The 21,572-nt window shown below is 46.5% G+C and overlaps 1 protein-coding gene across 3 annotated transcripts in view; it reads right to left on the reverse strand.

The window, feature by feature from the left end:
* BABAM2 (BRISC and BRCA1 A complex member 2) overlaps positions 1-21,572 on the reverse strand; it is a 795,977-nt gene that overhangs the window by 406,381 nt on the left and 368,024 nt on the right. For all 3 annotated transcript variants that reach the window (XM_069236219.1, XM_069236221.1, XM_069236218.1), the window contains exon 7: positions 465-574. In XM_069236219.1, coding sequence (XP_069092320.1) covers positions 465-574 — 110 coding nt within the window. The remainder of the gene's footprint in view (positions 1-464; positions 575-21,572) is intronic.

Here is a 21,572-nt window from a genome sequence, read left to right on the forward strand (position 1 = left end):
GCGGTCTTTTGACCGCGGCGCGGTATTTTGGGGGCGGAATTCTGGCGGGCGGCCTCCGCCGCCCGCCAGAATCAGAATCACCCCCAAGGTCTGCTTTCAAGCATCCCTGGAGAAATACACGCTTTCCAGAAGCAATCTCTTCTTCTATGGAAGTACTGCACATTCAGGTGTCCATTGAGAAGGATGACCATCCAGAGAATCCAGCCAATGCCCACACATCTGTAAGAGGCATCCAAAGATTTCTTAAAAGTGTTTTGAGATAGTTTGTTCTTTTCGCCATCGCTACCAGCTTCTGTCAATGATGCACACATTTGTTCTTAAGGGATGAAGGCAAAATGTAATTAACCAACTGTTTGTGCATTTATGTCAGCCAAAGCATTCTTGTTGGTTGCATGTTTAAAACCTTTTAACACATACACCATTGTGAATATTCAGTAAAGAAAAGTCCATTAATATGTACTCACTGCTCGATGCGGGGGGAGAGGTACAGTTTTGGGAACACCTGAGAAGCTTCTGTGTCTTCAAAACTAACAGAAAGGAGAGCCACATCTTCCCCAGGGTCTTCATTTGCATCCTGCAAAGAATATAGGATACATGACATTATTAGAAAAAAATCCAAGCCAATAGGTTTCAAGAAAGTATACAATTTTGGCTATATCAAGTTTCAATGTACACTAGTATTGCCCACTACACTGATTTATAATTTGCTTACCCTGTAACAATATCAGTTATGTTTTTTACAATGCTCTACACATGTTGTCCTTAACTGAGACCATTAGATTCAATGAAAATTTCAAGGTTATTTAGTTGGATGACATTAAGGTGGTGATCAAGATTCAAGGCCTTTCTAATGAGGAGGGAGAACACTCGGACAAATAATGGGATATCTGGCCCATGGTCTAGTTGGGACTGGGTCCGCTCTCGGGTCTCGCCTTCAGATAGTGTTAGCTGCTTGTTGGTGGCAGACCTACTGTACTGTATCCAATATGGACTTCTAAAGAACTTTGTGTCTGTCCCTTGGTCTTGTTTTTTTAAGTCGCTTGTGCATCTTAGTTCCCTGCTCCTGATTTGAGATCTTTCCTACCTCTTGCTATGTTTATCATGTCCAAGGAGCATTTCAGTCTCACTGTGTATTGAGTGGATGAGTTTCATTGTTTCACTGCTGACGTCAGACTTTGCATTGTAATGCATGAGGTACTGTTTTCTCTCACTGCCCCTTCCTGCCCCACTTTTCCTTTTGTGTGCATGGTGTCCATCTGGGGGGGGGGGGAGGGACACTGGCAAAGTCAATAGGTCTGCTTCCAAGGTATCACCAATGTGTAATCGCCAGTGTTGTTCTATTCTTGACTGTCTAGAATGGCCAGACCCTTGTAAAAGGGTTTGTATAGTGGCCCGTAAGGAGTTTCCCTGATTGAAAGCTTTCCGGAAGTGTGCAGTATTCAGTTCTTTCATGCATCTCTTGTAGTCTGTGTAGCCATCGAATGGGTCTTCGGGTTTGTTCCCAGGCAGCGTTGTGGGGTTCCAGTGTCCTCCGTATGGTTTTAGGACCAAAAGATGTTGACAAGGATAATAAGTGGAAGGGAACATGCTATTGCTTTTCACCTTAGGGGTAAGATCTGTCTAACACTAATGTCCTGGGCGCCACCGAAATCTGGATTCAGGCACAAACATGCAGTGGCACCCGAACAGAATTGCAAACAATGCAACCATACAACACACTTTCCTAGGATACATTCTGCTATGTAAAGCCTAGCTGAATCTGTGCATGGAAATCCAGCACAACTGCAGGTCTGGCAGCTCAGTGGGGGGCCTAGTGCAATATTACTGACTCAAATCCCAATCTGCAGGAAGCCCTCAGTGTTTCCTCAGTCTTTGTGTGTTACAAATTCTATTAACATCTTACAATTGATTGACGTCACATACACATGCAAATATTCATTAGAAAACACATAATGAGAAATAAATGCATCTCTAGCTATTTTTTTCTGTAAATTGCAGTCATTATTTCATTTCAAACAATAAAGAATCGGAATAAAAACAATTCGATTAAATAGTTGTTGGGGGGGTGCTGATCACTAGGGGTTTGTATTGTCTGCTGCACATATAGGCCTTTAGTTAAAAGTGTCGCAGCATAATCATATGAAAAGGGCAGAGTGACGCAATAATTACATGGTGTCAAACATCCCCCTTAATGCAATTAGCATTTTTTTTAAAGCTGCTTACAATTCAGTCAACCCTCGGCTAGATATTACAGTTACACGAAAATGAAATAATTGTGACTATCCGTGCGAGGCTCCATTAAAGGGCTAAGGTGCGTCCACTTCTAAGTGCTGCAAGAATTTCGCAATGAAACCTAAAAATTCCACTAAACTGGTGGGCGCCTTAAAGAGGATATTTTTTGCATTTAAAATATGTTTATATAGCAAAAGGAGTAAAAAATGGGGCGACAGGGCGTTTTGCACAGTAGAACCATAAACAAAAAGTGAGAGGAGAAATAATCACAATTTTTGATGCAGAGTAATATCCAGAGATCATAATTAACACCATCGCTGCTAAGCCGCCCCCTCCCCCACCCCTGTGCTATGCCTTTTTTAAGCTATTTCGGGTAATTCGCGCTTATGCCCCCATAACTTATTGTCCACATAAGATATCCACTCTAAATTTATGTCATTTATTCCCCAACATCCTGGGAATTCTAAAGGTAGCCAGGGCTTGTGGATTCCCCTGGAGGGGGCAGATAAATTAGTCAAAATACAGCTAAATTTGGGGTTTGGGGGGAAAATGGGGGAAAAAAGTGCAGCAGAAGAATGCCTCTGTTTTTTCCCTGCGAATGGCATCAATAAAGGGTTTGCGGTGCTAAAATCTCCATCTTACTAGCTTTCAGGAACAGGCAGACTTGAGTCAGAAAACCACATTTTTCAACACAGTTTTGGCATTTTATTGGGACACAGCCCATTTTCCCTATCTTTTTTGCTTTCAACCTCCTTCCAGTAAGAGGTAGAAATGGGTGTGAAACCAACAATGGATCCCAGAAAGCTATACATTTCTAAAAAGTAGACAAAATTCTGAATTCAGCAAGGGGTCATTTGTGTAGATCATTCAAGGTTTTCCTATAGAAAGTAATAGTTGAAATATAAAAATATTGAAATTGACCTGGAAAAAAAATTGTCATTTGTGTCTATGTTTTCATGTGTAACTTCTAACTATGGCAGATTTCGAAAGCAATATACCATTACGTCCACTGGACCCTTCTGGTTGTGGCTTGTACGTTCACGAAGAACCCTAGGTACCCAGAGTCAATAACTGAGCTGCCCCTTGCAATGGGTTTTCATTGTGTACCTGGTATACAGTAATTCATTTGGTAAAATATAAAGAGTAAAAAATAGGTATCAAGGAAATAAACGTATTTCCGAAATGGGTACAAGACATGGAGTTTAGAAGTAGTGGTTATTTGCACATCTCTGAATTTGTGGTTACTCAAAATAGCTTGTGAATTAGAGGGCATTTCTCAGCATGACTTCTTTCTTACACACTGTCTTACATTTGGAAGCCACAAATACAGAGAAAGACAATTGGTAATAACACTTGTTCTACTATTCTGTGTTCCCCCAAGTCACCCGATAAAAGTGGTACCTCACCTGTCTGGGTAGACTTACTGCCTGCGACAGGAAACGTCCCAAAACACAATGTGGACACAGCACATTATTCCACTAAAAAACTGGACCTTTTTTCACAATGTGACTAGCTGTACATTTTTGGCTCTAGCTTAGACTGCACCTACGGAAACTTTGCAAACCTGTACATTTTGTTAAACTAGAAACCTAGGGGAATCCAGGATGGGATGGCTTGTGTGGCTCTCTTCAGGTTCTGTTACCCAGAATCAGTTGTAAACCTCAAAATGTGTCTAAAAAACAATGTTCCACACATTTCTGTGATGGAAAGTTCTGGAAACTGTGGGGACCCCCAAACTTCCTTTCCCCAGCATTCCCCCAAGACTCCTGATAAAAATGATACCTCACTTGTGTGGGTGGACCTAGTGAAGCGACAAGAAACAGGCCATGTATCCACCGCATTTTTCCACAGAACGCTGACCTCCTTCTTCCAATGTGGGTAGCTCTAGATTTTGGAACTTAGCTTCGCCGGATCCTAGGAAAACCTAGCCAACCTCCACATTTTTAAAAACTAGATACGTAGGGGTATCCAGGATGGGCTGACCTGGGTGGCTCTCCCCATGTTTTATTACCCAGAATCCCTGGCAAACCACAAACTGCGAAAAAACAAACTAATTTTCCTCAGATTTCTGTGATGGAAAGTTCTGGAAACTATGGAGAACCACAAACTCCCTACCACCCAGCATTGCCCCACCTGTGCCAATAAAACGCTGCCCCACCTGTGTAGCTGGGCCTAGTGCTGCAACATGAACGGATCAAACCAAGGACAATGGAAGAACTCCTACTGACCCCGATTGGATCCATTACTGTCACTGGCACTAGGCCCAGCCACACAAGTGGGGCAAAGTTTTTATCGGCACAGATGGGGCAATGCTAGGTGGTATGAATTTTGTGGATTCTCACCAGATTCTGGACGTTTCCCTCACAGAAATGTAGGGAAAATTAGTGACTTCAGGCAAAGAGGGAGTTTGCAGGGCATTGTGTGTAAGAAAATGGTATGGGTGCATTTGAAGCACACCACCCTGGTCTTCCCCAGATGTCTACTTTTCAGAAGTGACTTGGTCGGTAGGTTTTTCCAGGTAACAGCCTACTGAAGCCCAAATGTGCAGCCGCCCACCATTGCAAGTGGGACGATATTGGGAGTTAGCCACGCTCTGCTGGCCCATAGGTGAAGTCAACACCACAAAGAGTCAAATCTCCTTTTCCTTGACATTGGGATGAGATGATTTAGTCAGCAAGGGGGCAGAAAGACTGTGCCCATTTTGTGGGGTGGGGACATTGCCATGCCCATTCTAGGCAGCCCCCACCCCTAATAGTTCCTGGTGCCTACTAGGCTTTCTTCCCCCCAGGGACAGACCAGGGGCTATTGACTCCATCTGCCCTCCATACTGGGCTGACCCACCCCTACACCAATAAAAAAAAATCCCTAGTGCTTAGTGGGCTTTCTGCCTCCCCCAGGGGAACACATTGGTGGCTATTGCCCCCATCTGCCCCACAGGGGCAGATGGGGGCAATCCCAGGTGTGCTAGTGAGTTTTCCATCTGGGGGGAAGAAAAACTGAATTCTGCCAAAAACATTATAGGGGGAGCAAAAGCCTTTGCCCGAGGGGTCACTCACCATTCCCTGGTGTCTAGTGGAGTGGATCCTTGCTAAGGGATGGCCCTTCTTGGGCGCTCTCCAAGCAGGGATCCACTTGGGAGGAGTACAATTGAAAAGGGGAGATTCTCCCCTTTCAAATTATACCTCTCCTGTCTGGATTGGTGCTCGGGGCTGATGTAGCCTACGAGCACCAGGTAGAGAAAGTGAAATGAGCCGATCGCCTCATTTCACTTTAGTTTTCAGAGAAATTATGTCAGCGTGCCGCAAGCACTGATCGTCATTTCCCTGAAAACCAAAAAACAGCATTGGGAGATGGGGAAGCTGTTCCCAACCTCCTGAGACTGTTTTTTGCAGCAGGGAATCTGGCTCCCAACCGTCCGACGCACGCAAAGGGTTAAATATACGTTTTCAAGAACAGTAGTGAAGGAGACAATGAAAGGAAGATACTAGAGCAGAGCTGAGGTCATCACTAGCCAGTAGAAAAATGATGTGAGGGAAAGAATAAATGAGTTAAGCTGAGGAGGGAGAGACAAAGCTACTTGTGGGTGAGAGATGATCTGGAGTACCAGTTATTCATGTAAAATAGTCACGCCGGTGGTAGGGCGACAGGAAGCACCAGAAATTCTTCTTTGCTGCTTGGGCCTACATTACAAATGATCTCTGAATCTGCAAAGCTCCATACAGAGACTTGAAAATGATAAATATCCTAGATTTAGTACTGCCTTTTCTAGTTCTTGGCTTTCCACGGATTACTCAAACAATCATGTATTTTTAGAGTGCACTACTCACCCATAGGGTCTCAAGGCACTGAGGGGTGTCCTCAGAGATCAGTTGAAGAGCCAGGTCTCGAGGTGCTTCCTAAACTGAGGAAGCAATGGCGACTCTATGAGGTGAGGAGCTAAGGTGTTTCAACCTTTTGCTGCCAGGTATGAAAAAGATCTTCCTCAGGCCGAGGACTTCTTTAAGCGGGGTACGTTGGTGAGCGACTGCTGGGACACGCTGAGAGGTCTGGAAGGGGAGTACCATGTCGTGCGGTGGTTGAGGTAGCTGGGTCCGCTGTCGTGGAAGCCTCTGTAGGCATGTACGAGGAGAATGAAGTTGATCCTTTTCTCGACGGTAAGCCAGTGGAGGTTTTTCAGGTGTTCTGTGATATGTTCTAGGGCGGGGATGTCTAAGACGAGTCTATAGAATTATTGAGTGTCATTTCATGTTTGCTCCACACACCTGCTGTGTGAGTGCCAAGTGGTGCTAGAGTGACCCTTGTGAAGAAGGTCATGGTCATCAATACTGGGGGAGCTTAACCTCTAATAAAACATGACCAGCACCCACGACTTTCCTCGATCACAGAAGCGAGGCAGCAACAGAGCTAAAACAAAAGAGCTACCAACACCAACGTATGCCCTTCATGCATATCCTGGCAACAAAGGAGACTTTGGGGGTGAAGGCAGGAACACAGAGTATGGATCAGAATAAGCATTAACAAAGGTAAGTGACTCATTCTTCTATTGAATATTTCTTCCTTTGGTTGATTGCTCCATCAATGTACATAATTAATCCATTGGGGGCATGAGAGGATGGGAGGATAGGGAGTCTGAGGAAATGTGGACCACCCTTTTAAGAAGCAAAGCTATGAAGCACAGGAGGGTCAACCTCACTTTCGGTCAGGAAGCAGTGCCAAAACTAGGACTACAATTGTTTCCGCAGTCTGATTTCTCTTGAACAATAACTGAATAGGCTGAGAGCCTTTTTGGGGTCCAACCTATATAGGATCTCCCCTGTTTCAGATGGTTAAGAAGGAGGAAAGAAGACAAGTACCCGGATTATTTGAATGAAGTAGAATTATGATACAGTGTTAGATTTAAAAAAAACATATCTTTTTGCTTTAGAATACCATTGTCTGGCAGAAAATCAAGAAATGCTAAGCAATGTCCTCCACCTTCCGGGTTGAAATGATAAAAATTTTAAACACTGTATTTAAAGTCATGGGCTTCAAATTATATATGTGTGAAGAGACTGGACAGAGAGTTACATAAAAAGCACAGACCAGGCTGCGGTCCCACTAAAACATAAATTAACAGATTAAGAATAAAACAAGTGTTTCAAGCATCCGGTAGGCAAAGGCACGGCAAACATAAAACCTTAATCAGGAGAATTAACCCCTTCTGTGCCCAGGACGTAATGGTTACATCCTGAGGCACAGCGCTCCCTATGTGGGGTTCCCCCCCACCCTCCCAAGGCAGGGAAGGAAGGGGAAGCCCTTCCCCTTCCACCCCCGACCTCCCCATCCCCCTGTGACGTCAGCGCGCAATCGCTCAGAGAGACTTCAAAGGGAAGGAAACTCCTTTCCTTCCCTTTGAAGCCTCTCCGGCCTCCTCCACGTGATCGGAAGAGAAATGCTTTGCATTTCTCTTCCGATCGCGCTGGAAGCTCAGCATCCAGCGCGATGGGAGGAGGCCGGAGAGGCTTCAAAGGGAAGGAAAGGAGTTTCCTTCCCTTTGAAGTCTCTCTGAGCGTTTTAGCAGCCGGATTGCAAGCAATCCGGCTGCTAAAACGCCCGCTAGACACCAGGGATTTTGTTTTTTTTTAGGAAATTGGCATGAGGGAGCGACCCCTTGGGGCAAGGGTCGCTCCCGGGGGGGCATTTTTTTTAAAGACCTGTTCTGCCCCCAGGGGGGGCAGAAACCTCTAGGCACCAGGGATAATTTATGGTTTTGTTTTTTTTTTAGAGGTGGGGAGCGACCCCTTAGGCAAGGGTCGCTCCCCTAGGGGGCAAATTATATTTAGGCCATTTCTGTCCCCCTTTGGGGCAGATTGGCCTATTTTTATGAGGCCAATCTGCCCCCAAGAGGACAGAAACCACTAAACACCAGGGAGGTTTTTTTTTTCTTGTGAATTTCACACAAGGGGAGCGACCCCTTAGGCGAAGGTCGTTCCCCTGGGGAGCAAATTTATTTTAGGCCATTTCTGCCTATTTTAATTAGGCCGATCTGCCCCCAAGGGGGGCAGAAACCACTTACCAGGGATTTTTTGTTGTTGTTGTTTTACAGATGGTGAGAGACCCCTTAGGCAAGGGTCGCTCCCCGGGAGGGGGAGGGGGGGGGGGCAAATTTCTTTTAGGCCATTTCTGCCCCGGGGGGCAGAAACCTCTAGGCCCCAGGGCTAATTATTTATTTTTTGTTTGTTTGTTTTTTCAGAGATGGGGAGCGACCCATTACATTAGGCAAGGGTCGCTTCCCTGGGGGGGGGGGGGGCAAATTGTATTTATACCATTTCTGCCCCCCTTGGGGGCAGATCGGCCGATTTTTGTTAGGCCAACACCAGGGATTGGTGAGTGTGTATGCGTGTGTTTTCTTGGGTAAGGGTTGCTCCCCATGCGGGCACATTACTGTTGGCCATATCTGCCCCCCATTGGGGGCAGATGGGCCTATTTTTGGAAGGCCCATCTGCCCCCAAGGGGGAGCAGAAAGCCCACCAGAGGTCAGGGAAGTTTTTTTTTCAAAAATAAGAGGGTGGGGTATGGCCATACCCCCACCCCAAATAAATGGGGCCAAAGTTGGCCTGCCCACCAGTGGGCAGATGGGGCAATTACCCCTGATCCACACTCCGGGGGGGCAAAAAAGTCTACTAGATGCCAGGGAATTTAAAAAAAACAAAAAATATTGGGGTGGTGGCTACCAACCAGTATGGGCCTGGTTACGCCCCCACCACAACTGAAGGGGGTAACAGTCTTTCAGTTCTACCTCGCACTCTAAAACATCTTATCCCACAGCAAGCAAGAACACATTTGATTATTTTGGGTTTTAGTTTTACATTTGGGCCATGAGAACATGGCTTACTCTCAAAATCGTCCCACTTGGAATGGTAAGGGATGCACTTTATGGACTTTGGGATGCTGCCATGTAGAAAAATCCACAAGACCTAGACACATCTGAAAACTAAACATCTGGGTGATTCCAGGGTGGTGTGTTTCACATGCACCCCGTACCATTTTTGTACCCACAATCCCCTGCAAAACTCCAACTTTGCTGGAAATCACACATTTTTCCCATGTTTTTGTGATGGAACCTTCCGGAATCTGCAGGAATCCACAAAATTCCTACCAGCCAGCATTGTCTCATCTATACCGATAAAAATTCTGCTGCACTTGTCAGCCTAAAAATGTTTTTTTGTAAACTGCCCTTTTGGACCCCGTTTGTTCCCCCTCAATATCGACATGTTTTTGGCTCTTCCCTTTCACAAGCACTTGGCCCACCTACACAAATGAGGTATCATTTTTATCGGGAGACTGAGGGGAACATTGGGTGGTATGAAATGTGCCCCAGTGCAGTGATTTTTTACCTAAATTTGAGGTTTGCTGAGGATTCTGGGTGAGAAAACATTGGGGGATCCACGCAAATCACACCTCACTGGACTCCCTTGGGTGTCTAGTTTTCAGAAATGTCTGGGTTTGGTAGGTTTCCCTAGAAGGCTGCTGAGCCCAGGACCAAAAAACAGGTGCCCCCCTGCTGTAGGAGGCTGGACTGGCTTGTAGTGAGTACCAAGGGGTACTTGCACCTTGCACCAGGCCCAGTTATCCCTTATTAGTGTATAGGGTGTCTAGCAGCTTAGGCTGATAGATAATGGTAGCTTAGCAAAGCAGCTCAGGCTGAACTAGGAGACGTGTGAAGCTACTACAGTACCACTTAGTGTCATATGCACAATATCATAAGAAAACACAATACACAGTTATACTAAAAATAAAGGTACTTTATTTTTATGACAATATGCCAAAGTATCTTAGAGTGTACCCTCAGTGAGAGGATAGGAAATATACACAAGATATATATACACAATAGCAAAAATATGCAGTATAGTCTTAGAAAACAGTGCAAACAATGTATAGTTACAATAGGATGCAATGGGGAAACATAGGGATAGGGGCAACACAAACCATATACTCCAGAAGTGGAATGCGAACCACGAATGGACCCCAAACCTATGTGACCGTGTAGAGGGTCGCTGGAACTATTAGAAAATAGTGAGAGTTAGAAAAATAACCCTCCCCAAGACCCTGAAAAGTGAGTGCAAAGTGCACTAAAGTTCCCCTAAGGACAAAATAGTCGTGTTAGAGGGAAAATGCAAGGAAAACACAAATCAGCAATGCAACAACGATGGATTCCTGACTGAGGGTACCTGTGGAACAAGGGGACCAAGTCCAAAAGTCACAAGCAACTCGGAGATGGGCAGATGCCCAAGAAATGCCAGCGGTTGGTGCAAAGAAGCTCTTACTAGGCTGAAGAACTGTGAATACTGCAGGAACGACAAGGGCTAGAGACTTCCCCTTTGGAGGATGGATCCCCCACGCCTTGGAGAGTCGTGCAGAAGTGTTTTCCCGCCGGATGGACGCCAACAAGCCTTGCTACACGCAAATCGTGCGTTTGGCGTTTTTGGACGCTGCTGGGGCCCAGGAGGGACCAGAAGGTCGCAAATTGGACCTGCAGAGAGAGGGGACGTCGAGCAAGACAAAGAGCCCTCACTGAAGCAGGTAGCACCCGGAGAAGTGCCAGAAACAGGCACTACGAGGATGCGTGAAACGGTGCTCGCCGAAGTTGCACAAAGGAGTCCCACGTCGCCGGAGACCAACTTAGAAAGTCGTGCAATGCAGGTTAGAGTGCCGTGGACCCAGGCTTGGCTGTGCACGAAGGATTTCCGCCGGAAGTGCACAGGGGCCGGAGAAGCTTGCAAAGTCGCGGTTCCCAGCAATGCAGCCCAGCGAGGTGAGGCAAGGACTTACCTCCACCAAACTTGGGCTGAAGAGTCACTGGACTGTGGGGGTCACTTGGACGGTGTCGCTGGATTCGAGGGACCTCGCTCGTCGTGCTGAGAGGAGACCCAAGGGACCGGAAATGCAGCTTTTTGGTGCCTGCGGTTGCAGGGGGAAGATTCCGTCGACCCACGGGAGATTTCTTCGGAGCTTCTGGTGCAGAGAGGAGGCAGACTACCCCCACAGCATGCACAAGCAGGAAAACAGTCGAGAAGGCGGCAGGATCAGCGTTACAGAGTTGCAGTAGTCGTCTTTGCTACTATGTTGCAGGTTTGCAGGCTTCCAGCGCGGTCAGCGGTCGATTCCTTATCAGAAGGTGAAGAGGGAGATGCAGAGGAACTCGGCTGAGCTCATGCATTCGTTATCTAAAGTTTCCCCAGAGACAGAGACCCTAAATAGCCAGAAAAGAGGGTTTGGCTACCTAGGAGAGAGGAAAGGCTACTAACACCTGAAGGAGCCTATCAGCAGGAGTCTCTGACGTCACCTGGTGGCACTGGCCACTCAGAGCAGTCCAGTGTGCCAGCAGCACCTCTGTTTCCAAGATGGCAGAGGTCTGGAGCACACTGGAGGAGCTCTGGACACCTCCCAGGGGAGGTGCAGGTCAGGGGAGTGGTCACTCCCCTTTCCTTTGTCCAGTTTCACGCCAGAGCAGGGGCTAAGGGGTCCCTGAACCGGTGTAGACTGGCTTATGCAGAATTGGGCACATCTGTGCCCAACAAAGCATTTCCAGAGGCTGGGGGAGGCTACTCCTCCCCTGCCTTCACACCATTTTCCAAAGGGAGAGGGTGTCACACCCTCTCTCAGAGGAAGTTCTTTGTTCTGCCATCCTGGGCCAGGCCTGGCTGGACCCCAGGAGGGCAGCTGCCTGTCTGAGGGGTTGGCAGCAGCAGCAGCTGCAGAGAAACCCCAGGAAGGGCAGTCTGGCAGTACCAGGGTCTGTGCTACAGACCACTGGGATCATGGAATTGTACCAACAATGCCAGGATGGCATAGAGGGGGCAATTCCATGATCATAGACATGTTACATGGCCATATTCGGAGTTACCATGGTGAAGCTACATATAGGTAGTGACCTATATGTAGTGCACGTGTGTAATGGTGTCCCCGCACTCACAAAGTTCAGTGAATTGGCTCTGAACAATGTGGGGGCACCTTGGCTAGTGCCAGGGTGCCCTCACACTAAGTAACTTTGCACCTAACCTTTACCAGGTAAAGGTTAGACATATAGGTGACTTATAAGTTACTTAAGTGCAGTGTAAAATGGCTGTGAAATAACGTGGACGTTATTTCACTCAGGCTGCAGTGGCAGGCCTGTGTAACAATTGTCAGAGCTCCCTATGGGTGGCAAAAGAAATGCTGCAGCCCATAGGGATCTCCTGGAACCCCAATACCCTGGGTACCTTAGTACCATATACTAGGGAATTATAAGGGTGTTCCAGTAAGCCAATGTGAATTGGTAAAATTGGTCACTAGCCTGTTAGTGACAATTTAAAAGTAATGAGAGAGCATAACCACTGAGGTTCTGGTTAGCAGAGCCTCAGTGAGACAGTTAGGCACCACACAGGGAACATACACATGCACACCTATGAGCACTGGGGCCCTGTGTGACAGGGTCCCAGTGACACATACATATAGGCCACAAACCTATGAGCACTGGGGTCCTGACCAGCAGGATCCCAGTGACACATAACAACCATACTGAAAACATGATGTTTTCACTATGAGCACTGAGGCCTGGCTATCAGGATCCCAGTGAGACAGTGAAAACAGTGACAAACACCCTGACATACACTCACAAACAGGCCAAAAGTGGGGGTAACAAGGCTAGAAAGAGGCTACCTTCTCACACAACCCCCCCCCAAACGAAGGACAATAAGGCTAACCTTGGCCAGTTGAGACTTTATTGTCTAAGTGGTGATAAGTAGAGAGTAGCTCTGCAATAGACTGGTTACTCCCTTTATCATCCACTATATGGTTACTTCCCTGTGGGGATGTAAACCACCCTGTTTGAAGTTTTTTAGCTAAGCAACAATGTGAAGATGTATTTTCAGAGTTTCTATCAGTAAGTTTTAGTTTAGAGCAGTGGGAATTGTCCACTGAACCTATTTGTAGTGATGGAAATGCCAGACAGGGATGCTGTCTCAGAAAAGCCATAGCTGGGCAAAAACTTTGTCCATCTGGCTGGAAGAGAGAACAGGGATGCTGTTTCTCTTGAGTTGGAGCAGGGCAGGGATGCTGTCCTATGAGCTCCACACTAGGGCAGGGATGCTGTCCTAAGTGTTGTGAGGTAGTGCAGGGTTTCTGCAGTAAAGTTTCTCTGGGAGGGTTGGAGGGATGCTCCATGTTAACTAAAATGGTGCTGTTTTTCTCACCAATGTTAGTTATCCCACAGAGAGGTACTTCCACCTCAGGGAGTCCAGCTTTGCCAGCTGATGATTCCCTTGGAACAGGTGCCACCCCAGGAGAGGTTTCTCCCACCACAGGAATAGTATCCTGAATGGTAGGGTGGTTAGGGGATACTGTGATACCCTTTTTACCTGTTGATGGAGAGGGATCCTGAGTTTTCAGGCCTTCTCTCCTTTGCTTTTTCATTTCACTTGAAATGAGAGGGAACAATTCCTCAGGGATGCCCAGCATGGCTGCATGGGCATAAAACTCTACATCAGCCCAACCTGAGGCCTCTAGGTCATTACCTAAGAGACAGTCTACAGGTAAGCTAGGTGATACCACCACCTGCTTAGGGCCAGTAACTCCACCCCAACTAAACTGAATTATAGCTAAGGGAAGAAACTTAGTGGAGTTATGGACATCAATAATCTTGTACTGTTGTCCAATGATGTGTTGTTCAGGAGGCACTAGGTTTTCAGTCACCAAAGTGAAACTGGCACCTGTGTCCCTGTAGGCCAAGGCCTCAACACCATTTATTGAAACTGTCTGCCTGTACTTATCCATTGTAAGGGGACAAGCAGCCAGTGTGGCAAGGCCAATGCCACTAGGTGTGACAGAAACTGTCTTGGGACTGATTACATCAGTTTCCACTATGGACCCATAAGTGAACCCAACTACACCCTTTGCTTGACTGTTGCCAGCAGTCCCACCACTAGTACCACTACTGCTAGGGGCACTAGAGCTTGATGTATTAGTGGTGGTAGGCTCAGGGGGTTTACCTGGACAGGACTTATCCCCTGGCCTATGGCCTCTGTTTTTACACACAAAGCACCAAGGCTTTTTAATGTGTGCAGGTTGGGAAGAAGAGGAAGAATTTGATTTATCCCCACCCTCTGAAGAGTGTTTAAGATTTGAAGTGGGATCTTTGGTTTTACCCTTATCCCCATGCTTATCTTGAGATTTTTCACCATCTTTCTTCTTATTGCCATCTTTGTCACCCCCTGTATGAACTTTTCTGTTCACCCTTGTTCTGACCCATTTGTCTGCCTTCTTTCCCAATTCTTGGGGAGAGGTCAGATCAGAGTCTACCAGGTACTGGTGCAACAAATCAGACACACAATTATTAAGTATATGCTCTCTCAGGATTGTGTTATACAGGCTTTCATAATCAGTAACTTTACTGCCATGTAACCACCCCTCCAAGGACTTCACTGAATGGTCAATGAAATCAACCCAGTCTTGTGAAGACTCCTTTTTGGTCTCTCTGAACTTTATCCTGTACTGTTCAGTGGTTAAGCCATAACCATCCAGGAGTGCATTCTTAAGAACTGTAAAATTATTGGCATCACTTTCTTTCACAGTAAGGAGTCTATCCCTACCCTTTCCACTAAATGATAGCCATAGGATAGCAGCCCACTGCCTTTGAGGGACATCCTGTACAACACAGGCCCTCTCAAGTGCAGCAAACCACTTGTTAATGTCATCCCCCTCCTTATAAGGGGGAACTATCTTGTGCAGATTCCTGGAATCATGCTCTTTTGCAGGATGACTATGGGGAATACTGCTGCTGCCACCATGGGTATCTAAACCCAACTTCTGTCTTTCCTTCTCTAATTCTAAAGACTGTCTATCCAAATCCAGCTGTTGCTTCTTGAGCTTCAGTCTGGTTTGTTCCACTCTCAATCTATTGAGCTCCCTTTCTAACAATCTGTCATCAGGGTGGGTGGGAGGGACATTTCTAGATACAGAGGTATGATGGGAATGAGCAGAAGGAGACCTGTCCCTTACAGAGGGCACCCTAACAGCTTGGCTACCAGCATAATGTGAGAGCACATCATCAGTATGATGTGATTCAACCTCTGTACCAACTATGCTAGACTGTCTAGTAATGGGCAGGCTGAGAAGTTTCTTTCCTGAACCTTTTCCTGGGGGAGTCCCTGGATCAGATTGAGAACCATTAGCTACTTTTTCTACAGATTGGGCACTTATGGCCTTATCCTGTACTCTAAGCATATTAATTAACAGTTCTAAGGAAGGATTCTTCCCTACACTCAAACCTCTCTCTATGCAGAGACTCCTTGCTCCTTTCCAGCTAAGGTGATCATATGCAAGTTTGGACAGTTCAACTTTTTGGCCTGTGCCAGACATTTTTAGAGAGAGTTAAAGTGATAGAAAAAGAGAAAAAAGTTTTCAGAACTTTTTGGAAAGACAGAAAAAAACTTTTTAAACTTTTAAGAACTTTTTGAAAGTTTAGAAGTACTTTTCAGCACTTAGAAAAGAGTGAAAAGAGGAAATGCAAAACTTTTTGGCTATGTGTATATACACTGACCTTGTTTTGTATATTTTTCTCTTATGAAAAGTACAATGACAAGAGTGGTAAGTAGTCTCAAAGCACTTATCCCACCGCTGCACAACCAATGTAGGAGGCTGGACTGGCTTGTAGTGAGTACCAAGGGGTACTTGCACCTTGCACCAGGCCCAGTTATCCCTTATTAGTGTATAGGGTGTCTAGCAGCTTAGGCTGATAGATAATGGTAGCTTAGCAAAGCAGCTCAGGCTGAACTAGGAGACGTGTGAAGCTACTACAGTACCACTTAGTGTCATATGCACAATATCATAAGAAAACACAATACACAGTTATACTAAAAATAAAGGTACTTTATTTTTATGACAATATGCCAAAGTATCTTAGAGTGTACCCTCAGTGAGAGGATAGGAAATATACACAAGATATATATACACAATAGCAAAAATATGCAGTATAGTCTTAGAAAACAGTGCAAACAATGTATAGTTACAATAGGATGCAATGGGGAAACATAGGGATAGGGGCAACACAAACCATATACTCCAGAAGTGGAATGCGAACCACGAATGGACCCCAAACCTATGTGACCGTGTAGAGGGTCGCTGGGACTATTAGAAAATAGTGAGAGTTAGAAAAATAACCCTCCCCAAGACCCTGAAAAGTGAGTGCAAAGTGCACTAAAGTTCCCCTAAGGACAAAAGAGTCGTGTTAGAGGGAAAATGCAAGGAAAACACAAATCAGCAATGCAACAACGATGGATTCCTGACTGAGGGTACCTGTGGAACAAGGGGACCAAGTCCAAAAGTCACAAGCAACTCGGAGATGGGCAGATGCCCAAGAAATGCCAGCGGTTGGTGCAAAGAAGCTCTTACTAGGCTGAAGAACTGTGAATACTGCAGGAACGACAAGGGCTAGAGACTTCCCCTTTGGAGGATGGATCCCCCACGCCTTGGAGAGTCGTGCAGAAGTGTTTTCCCGCCGGATGGACGCCAACAAGCCTTGCTACACGCAAATCGTGCGTTTGGCGTTTTTGGACGCTGCTGGGGCCCAGGAGGGACCAGAAGGTCGCAAATTGGACCTGCAGAGAGAGGGGACGTCGAGCAAGACAAAGAGCCCTCACTGAAGCAGGTAGCACCCGGAGAAGTGCCAGAAACAGGCACTACGAGGATGCGTGAAACGGTGCTCGCCGAAGTTGCACAAAGGAGTCCCACGTCGCCGGAGACCAACTTAGAAAGTCGTGCAATGCAGGTTAGAGTGCCGTGGACCCAGGCTTGGTTGTGCACAAAGGATTTCCGCCGGAAGTGCACAGGGGCCGGAGAAGCTTGCAAAGTCGCGGTTCCCAGCAATGCAGCCCAGCGAGGTGAGGCAAGGACTTACCTCCACCAAACTTGGGCTGAAGAGTCACTGGACTGTGGGGGTCACTTGGACGGTGTCGCTGGATTCGAGGGACCTCGCTCGTCGTGCTGAGAGGAGACCCAAGGGACCGGAAATGCAGCTTTTTGGTGCCTGCGGTTGCAGGGGGAAGATTCCGTCGACCCACGGGAGATTTCTTCGGAGCTTCTGGTGCAGAGAGGAGGCAGACTACCCCCACAGCATGCACAAGCAGGAAAACAGTCGAGAAGGCGGCAGGATCAGCGTTACAGAGTTGCAGTAGTCGTCTTTGCTACTATGTTGCAGGTTTGCAGGCTTCCAGCGCGGTCAGCGGTCGATTCCTTATCAGAAGGTGAAGAGGGAGATGCAGAGGAACTCGGCTGAGCTCATGCATTCGTTATCTAAAGTTTCCCCAGAGACAGAGACCCTAAATAGCCAGAAAAGAGGGTTTGGCTACCTAGGAGAGAGGAAAGGCTACTAACACCTGAAGGAGCCTATCAGCAGGAGTCTCTGACGTCACCTGGTGGCACTGGCCACTCAGAGCAGTCCAGTGTGCCAGCAGCACCTCTGTTTCCAAGATGGCAGAGGTCTGGAGCACACTGGAGGAGCTCTGGACACCTCCCAGGGGAGGTGCAGGTCAGGGGAGTGGTCACTCCCCTTTCCTTTGTCCAGTTTCGCGCCAGAGCAGGGGCTAAGGGGTCCCTGAACCGGTGTAGACTGGCTTATGCAGAATTGGGCACATCTGTGCCCAACAAAGCATTTCCAGAGGCTGGGGGAGGCTACTCCTCCCCTGCCTTCACACCATTTTCCAAAGGGAGAGGGTGTCACACCCTCTCTCAGAGGAAGTTCTTTGTTCTGCCATCCTGGGCCAGGCCTGGCTGGACCCCAGGAGGGCAGCTGCCTGTCTGAGGGGTTGGCAGCAGCAGCAGCTGCAGAGAAACCCCAGGAAGGGCAGTCTGGCAGTACCAGGGTCTGTGCTACAGACCACTGGGATCATGGAATTGTACCAACAATGCCAGGATGGCATAGAGGGGGCAATTCCATGATCATAGACATGTTACATGGCCATATTCGGAGTTACCATGGTGAAGCTACATATAGGTAGTGACCTATATGTAGTGCACGTGTGTAATGGTGTCCCCGCACTCACAAAGTTCAGTGAATTGGCTCTGAACAATGTGGGGGCACCTTGGCTAGTGCCAGGGTGCCCTCACACTAAGTAACTTTGCACCTAACCTTTACCAGGTAAAGGTTAGACATATAGGTGACTTATAAGTTACTTAAGTGCAGTGTAAAATGGCTGTGAAATAACGTGGACGTTATTTCACTCAGGCTGCAGTGGCAGGCCTGTGTAACAATTGTCAGAGCTCCCTATGGGTGGCAAAAGAAATGCTGCAGCCCATAGGGATCTCCTGGAACCCCAATACCCTGGGTACCTTAGTACCATATACTAGGGAATTATAAGGGTGTTCCAGTAAGCCAATGTGAATTGGTAAAATTGGTCACTAGCCTGTTAGTGACAATTTAAAAGTAATGAGAGAGCATAACCACTGAGGTTCTGGTTAGCAGAGCCTCAGTGAGACAGTTAGGCACCACACAGGGAACATACACATGCACACCTATGAGCACTGGGGCCCTGTGTGACAGGGTCCCAGTGACACATACATATAGGCCACAAACCTATGAGCACTGGGGTCCTGACCAGCAGGATCCCAGTGACACATAACAACCATACTGAAAACATGATGTTTTCACTATGAGCACTGAGGCCTGGCTATCAGGATCCCAGTGAGACAGTGAAAACAGTGACAAACACCCTGACATACACTCACAAACAGGCCAAAAGTGGGGGTAACAAGGCTAGAAAGAGGCTACCTTCTCACACCTGCAAATACAGGTAGTTTTGTATTTGATAATTTTGATGGGTCCAGATAGTGTTTTGGGGCATTTCCTTTCGTGGGCGCTAGGCCTACCCACACAAGTGAGGTACCATTTTTATCGGGAGACTTGGGGGAACGCTGGGTGGAAGGAAATTTGTGGCTCCTCTCAGATTCCAGAACTTTCTATCACCGAAATGAGAGGAAAAAGTGTTTTTGGGTCAAATTTTGAGGTTTGCAAAGGATTCTGGGTAACAGAACCTGGTCAGAGCCCCACAAGTCACCCCATCTTGGATTCCCCTAGGTGTCTAGTTTTCAAAAATGCACTGGTTTGCTAGGTTTCCCCAGGTGCCGGCTGAGTTAGAGGCCAAAATCCACAGGTAGGCATTTTGTAAAAACACCTCTATTTTCTGTGAAAAAATGTTATGTTTCCACGTTGTGTTTTTAGGCCATTTCCTTTTGTGGGCACTAGGCCTACCCACACAAGTGAGGTACCATTTGTATCGGGAGAGTTGGGGGAACGCTGGGTGGAAGGAAATTTGTGGCTCCTCTCAGATTCCACAACATTCTGTCACCGAAATGAGAGGAAAAGGTGTTTTGTTTGGTCAAATTTTGAGGTTTGCAAAGGATTCTGGGTAACAGAACCTAGTCAGATCCCCACAAGTCACCCCATTTTGGATTCCCCTAGGTGTCTAGTTTTCAAAAAATGCACTGGTTTGCTAGGTTTCCCCAGGTGCCGACTGAGCTAGAGGCCAAAATCCACAGGTAGGCACTTTGCAAAAAACACCTCTGTTTTCTGTGAAAAAATGTGATGTGTCCATGTTGTGTTTTGAGCAATTTCCTTTCGTGGGCGCTAGGCCTAGCCACACAAGTGAGGTACCATTTTTATCAGGAGACTTGGCGTAACACAGAATAGCAAAACAAGTGTTATTGCCCCTTGTGTTTCTCTACATTTTTTCCTTCCAAATGTAAGGCAGTGTGTAAAAAAGACGTCTATTTGAGAAATGCCCTGTAATTCACATGCTAGTATGGGCACCCCGGAATTCAGAGATGTGCAAATAACCACTGCTTCTCAACACCTTATCTTGTGGCTGGAAACACAAAGGTTTTCTTGATACCTATTTTTCACTTTTTATATTTCAGCAAATGAATTGCTGTATACCCGGTACAGAATAAAAACCCATTGCAAGGTGCAGCTCATTTATTGGCTCTGGGTACCTAGAGTTATTGATGAACCTACAAGCCCTATATATCCCTGCAACCAGAAGAGTCCAGCTGACGTAACTGTATATTGCTTTCAAAAATTTGACATCGCAGGAAAAAGTTACAGAGTAAAACATGGAGAAAAATGGCTGTTTTTTTCACCTCAATTTCAATTTTTTTTTTATTTCAGCTGTTATTTTCTGTAGGAAACACTTGTAGGATCTACACAGATGACCCCTTGCTAAATTCAGAATTTTGTATACTTTTCGGAAATGTTTAGCTTTCTGGGATCCAGCATTGGTTTCTTACCCATTTTGGTCACTAACTGGAAGGAGTCTGAAAGCACAAAAAATAGTAAAAATTGGGTATGTCCCTGTAAAAGGTCAAAATTGTATTGAAAAATGGGGTTTTCCAATTCAAGTCTTCCTGTTCCTGAAAGCTGGGAAGATGGTGATCTTGCCACCGCAAACCCTTTGTTGATGCCATTTTCAGGGAAAAAACCACAAGCTGCCTTCTGCAGCCCTTTTTTCCCATTTATTTTTTTTAAAACAAAATTTTCACTGTATTTTGGCTAATTTTTTGGTCTCCTTCAGGGGACCCACAAAGTCTGGGTACCTCTAGAATCACTAGGATGTTGGAAAAAAAGGACGCAAATTTGGCATGGGTAGCTTATGTGAACAAAAAGTTATGAGGGCCTAAGCGCGAACTGCCCCAAATAGCCAAAAAAAGGCTCGGCACTGGAGGGGGAAAAGGCCTGGCAGCGAAGGGGTTAAACCATCAAAATACACCAAAGAGGCAACTGCATACCCAGTTCAAGAACCTGCATGTGTCTATGGCAATGGAGGCAAACCAATCAATCCCGGGAGTGCACTACAGGACAAAGGGGTCGGGCAGAACAACCTGGTTTTCATCCTACTTAAGGTTGGCCGCGATTGCTCAGGTAAGCCACCTGCTCGGTTTCTTTCCCTTGAAGATATCAGCAGAGAGAGGCTGTTCTCCAGGGCCAAATACAGGCCTTCACAGCTTCTGCCACAGAACATAAATCCACAAAGACACTCAAGTCTCAAATATACTGCTCGACTAAACCCACAGAGCTATCTTGTGAAGACTCTTGGCTAGGGCTCTTGCTGCATTTTTTCCCTCTGCTCTCCCTCCACAAGTGCCAGGTCTGGGCAGGACATCACACTCCAGGAAGAGGACCAATTGACTGGATGCAGAAGCTAGAGTGTTTTTTTCTATTACTATACTAGTCTGTTAATGTGGCAGATAAGTTATGTTGCATGTTTATGTTGCACGTATTAACTCAAGATCATGTTTATCCCTGAAAAGAGCATTTCTAGCGGGGCATGTCT

This window comes from Pleurodeles waltl, chromosome 5 (assembly GCF_031143425.1).
Source record: "Pleurodeles waltl isolate 20211129_DDA chromosome 5, aPleWal1.hap1.20221129, whole genome shotgun sequence".
Classification (NCBI taxonomy): Eukaryota; Metazoa; Chordata; class Amphibia; order Caudata; family Salamandridae; genus Pleurodeles; species Pleurodeles waltl.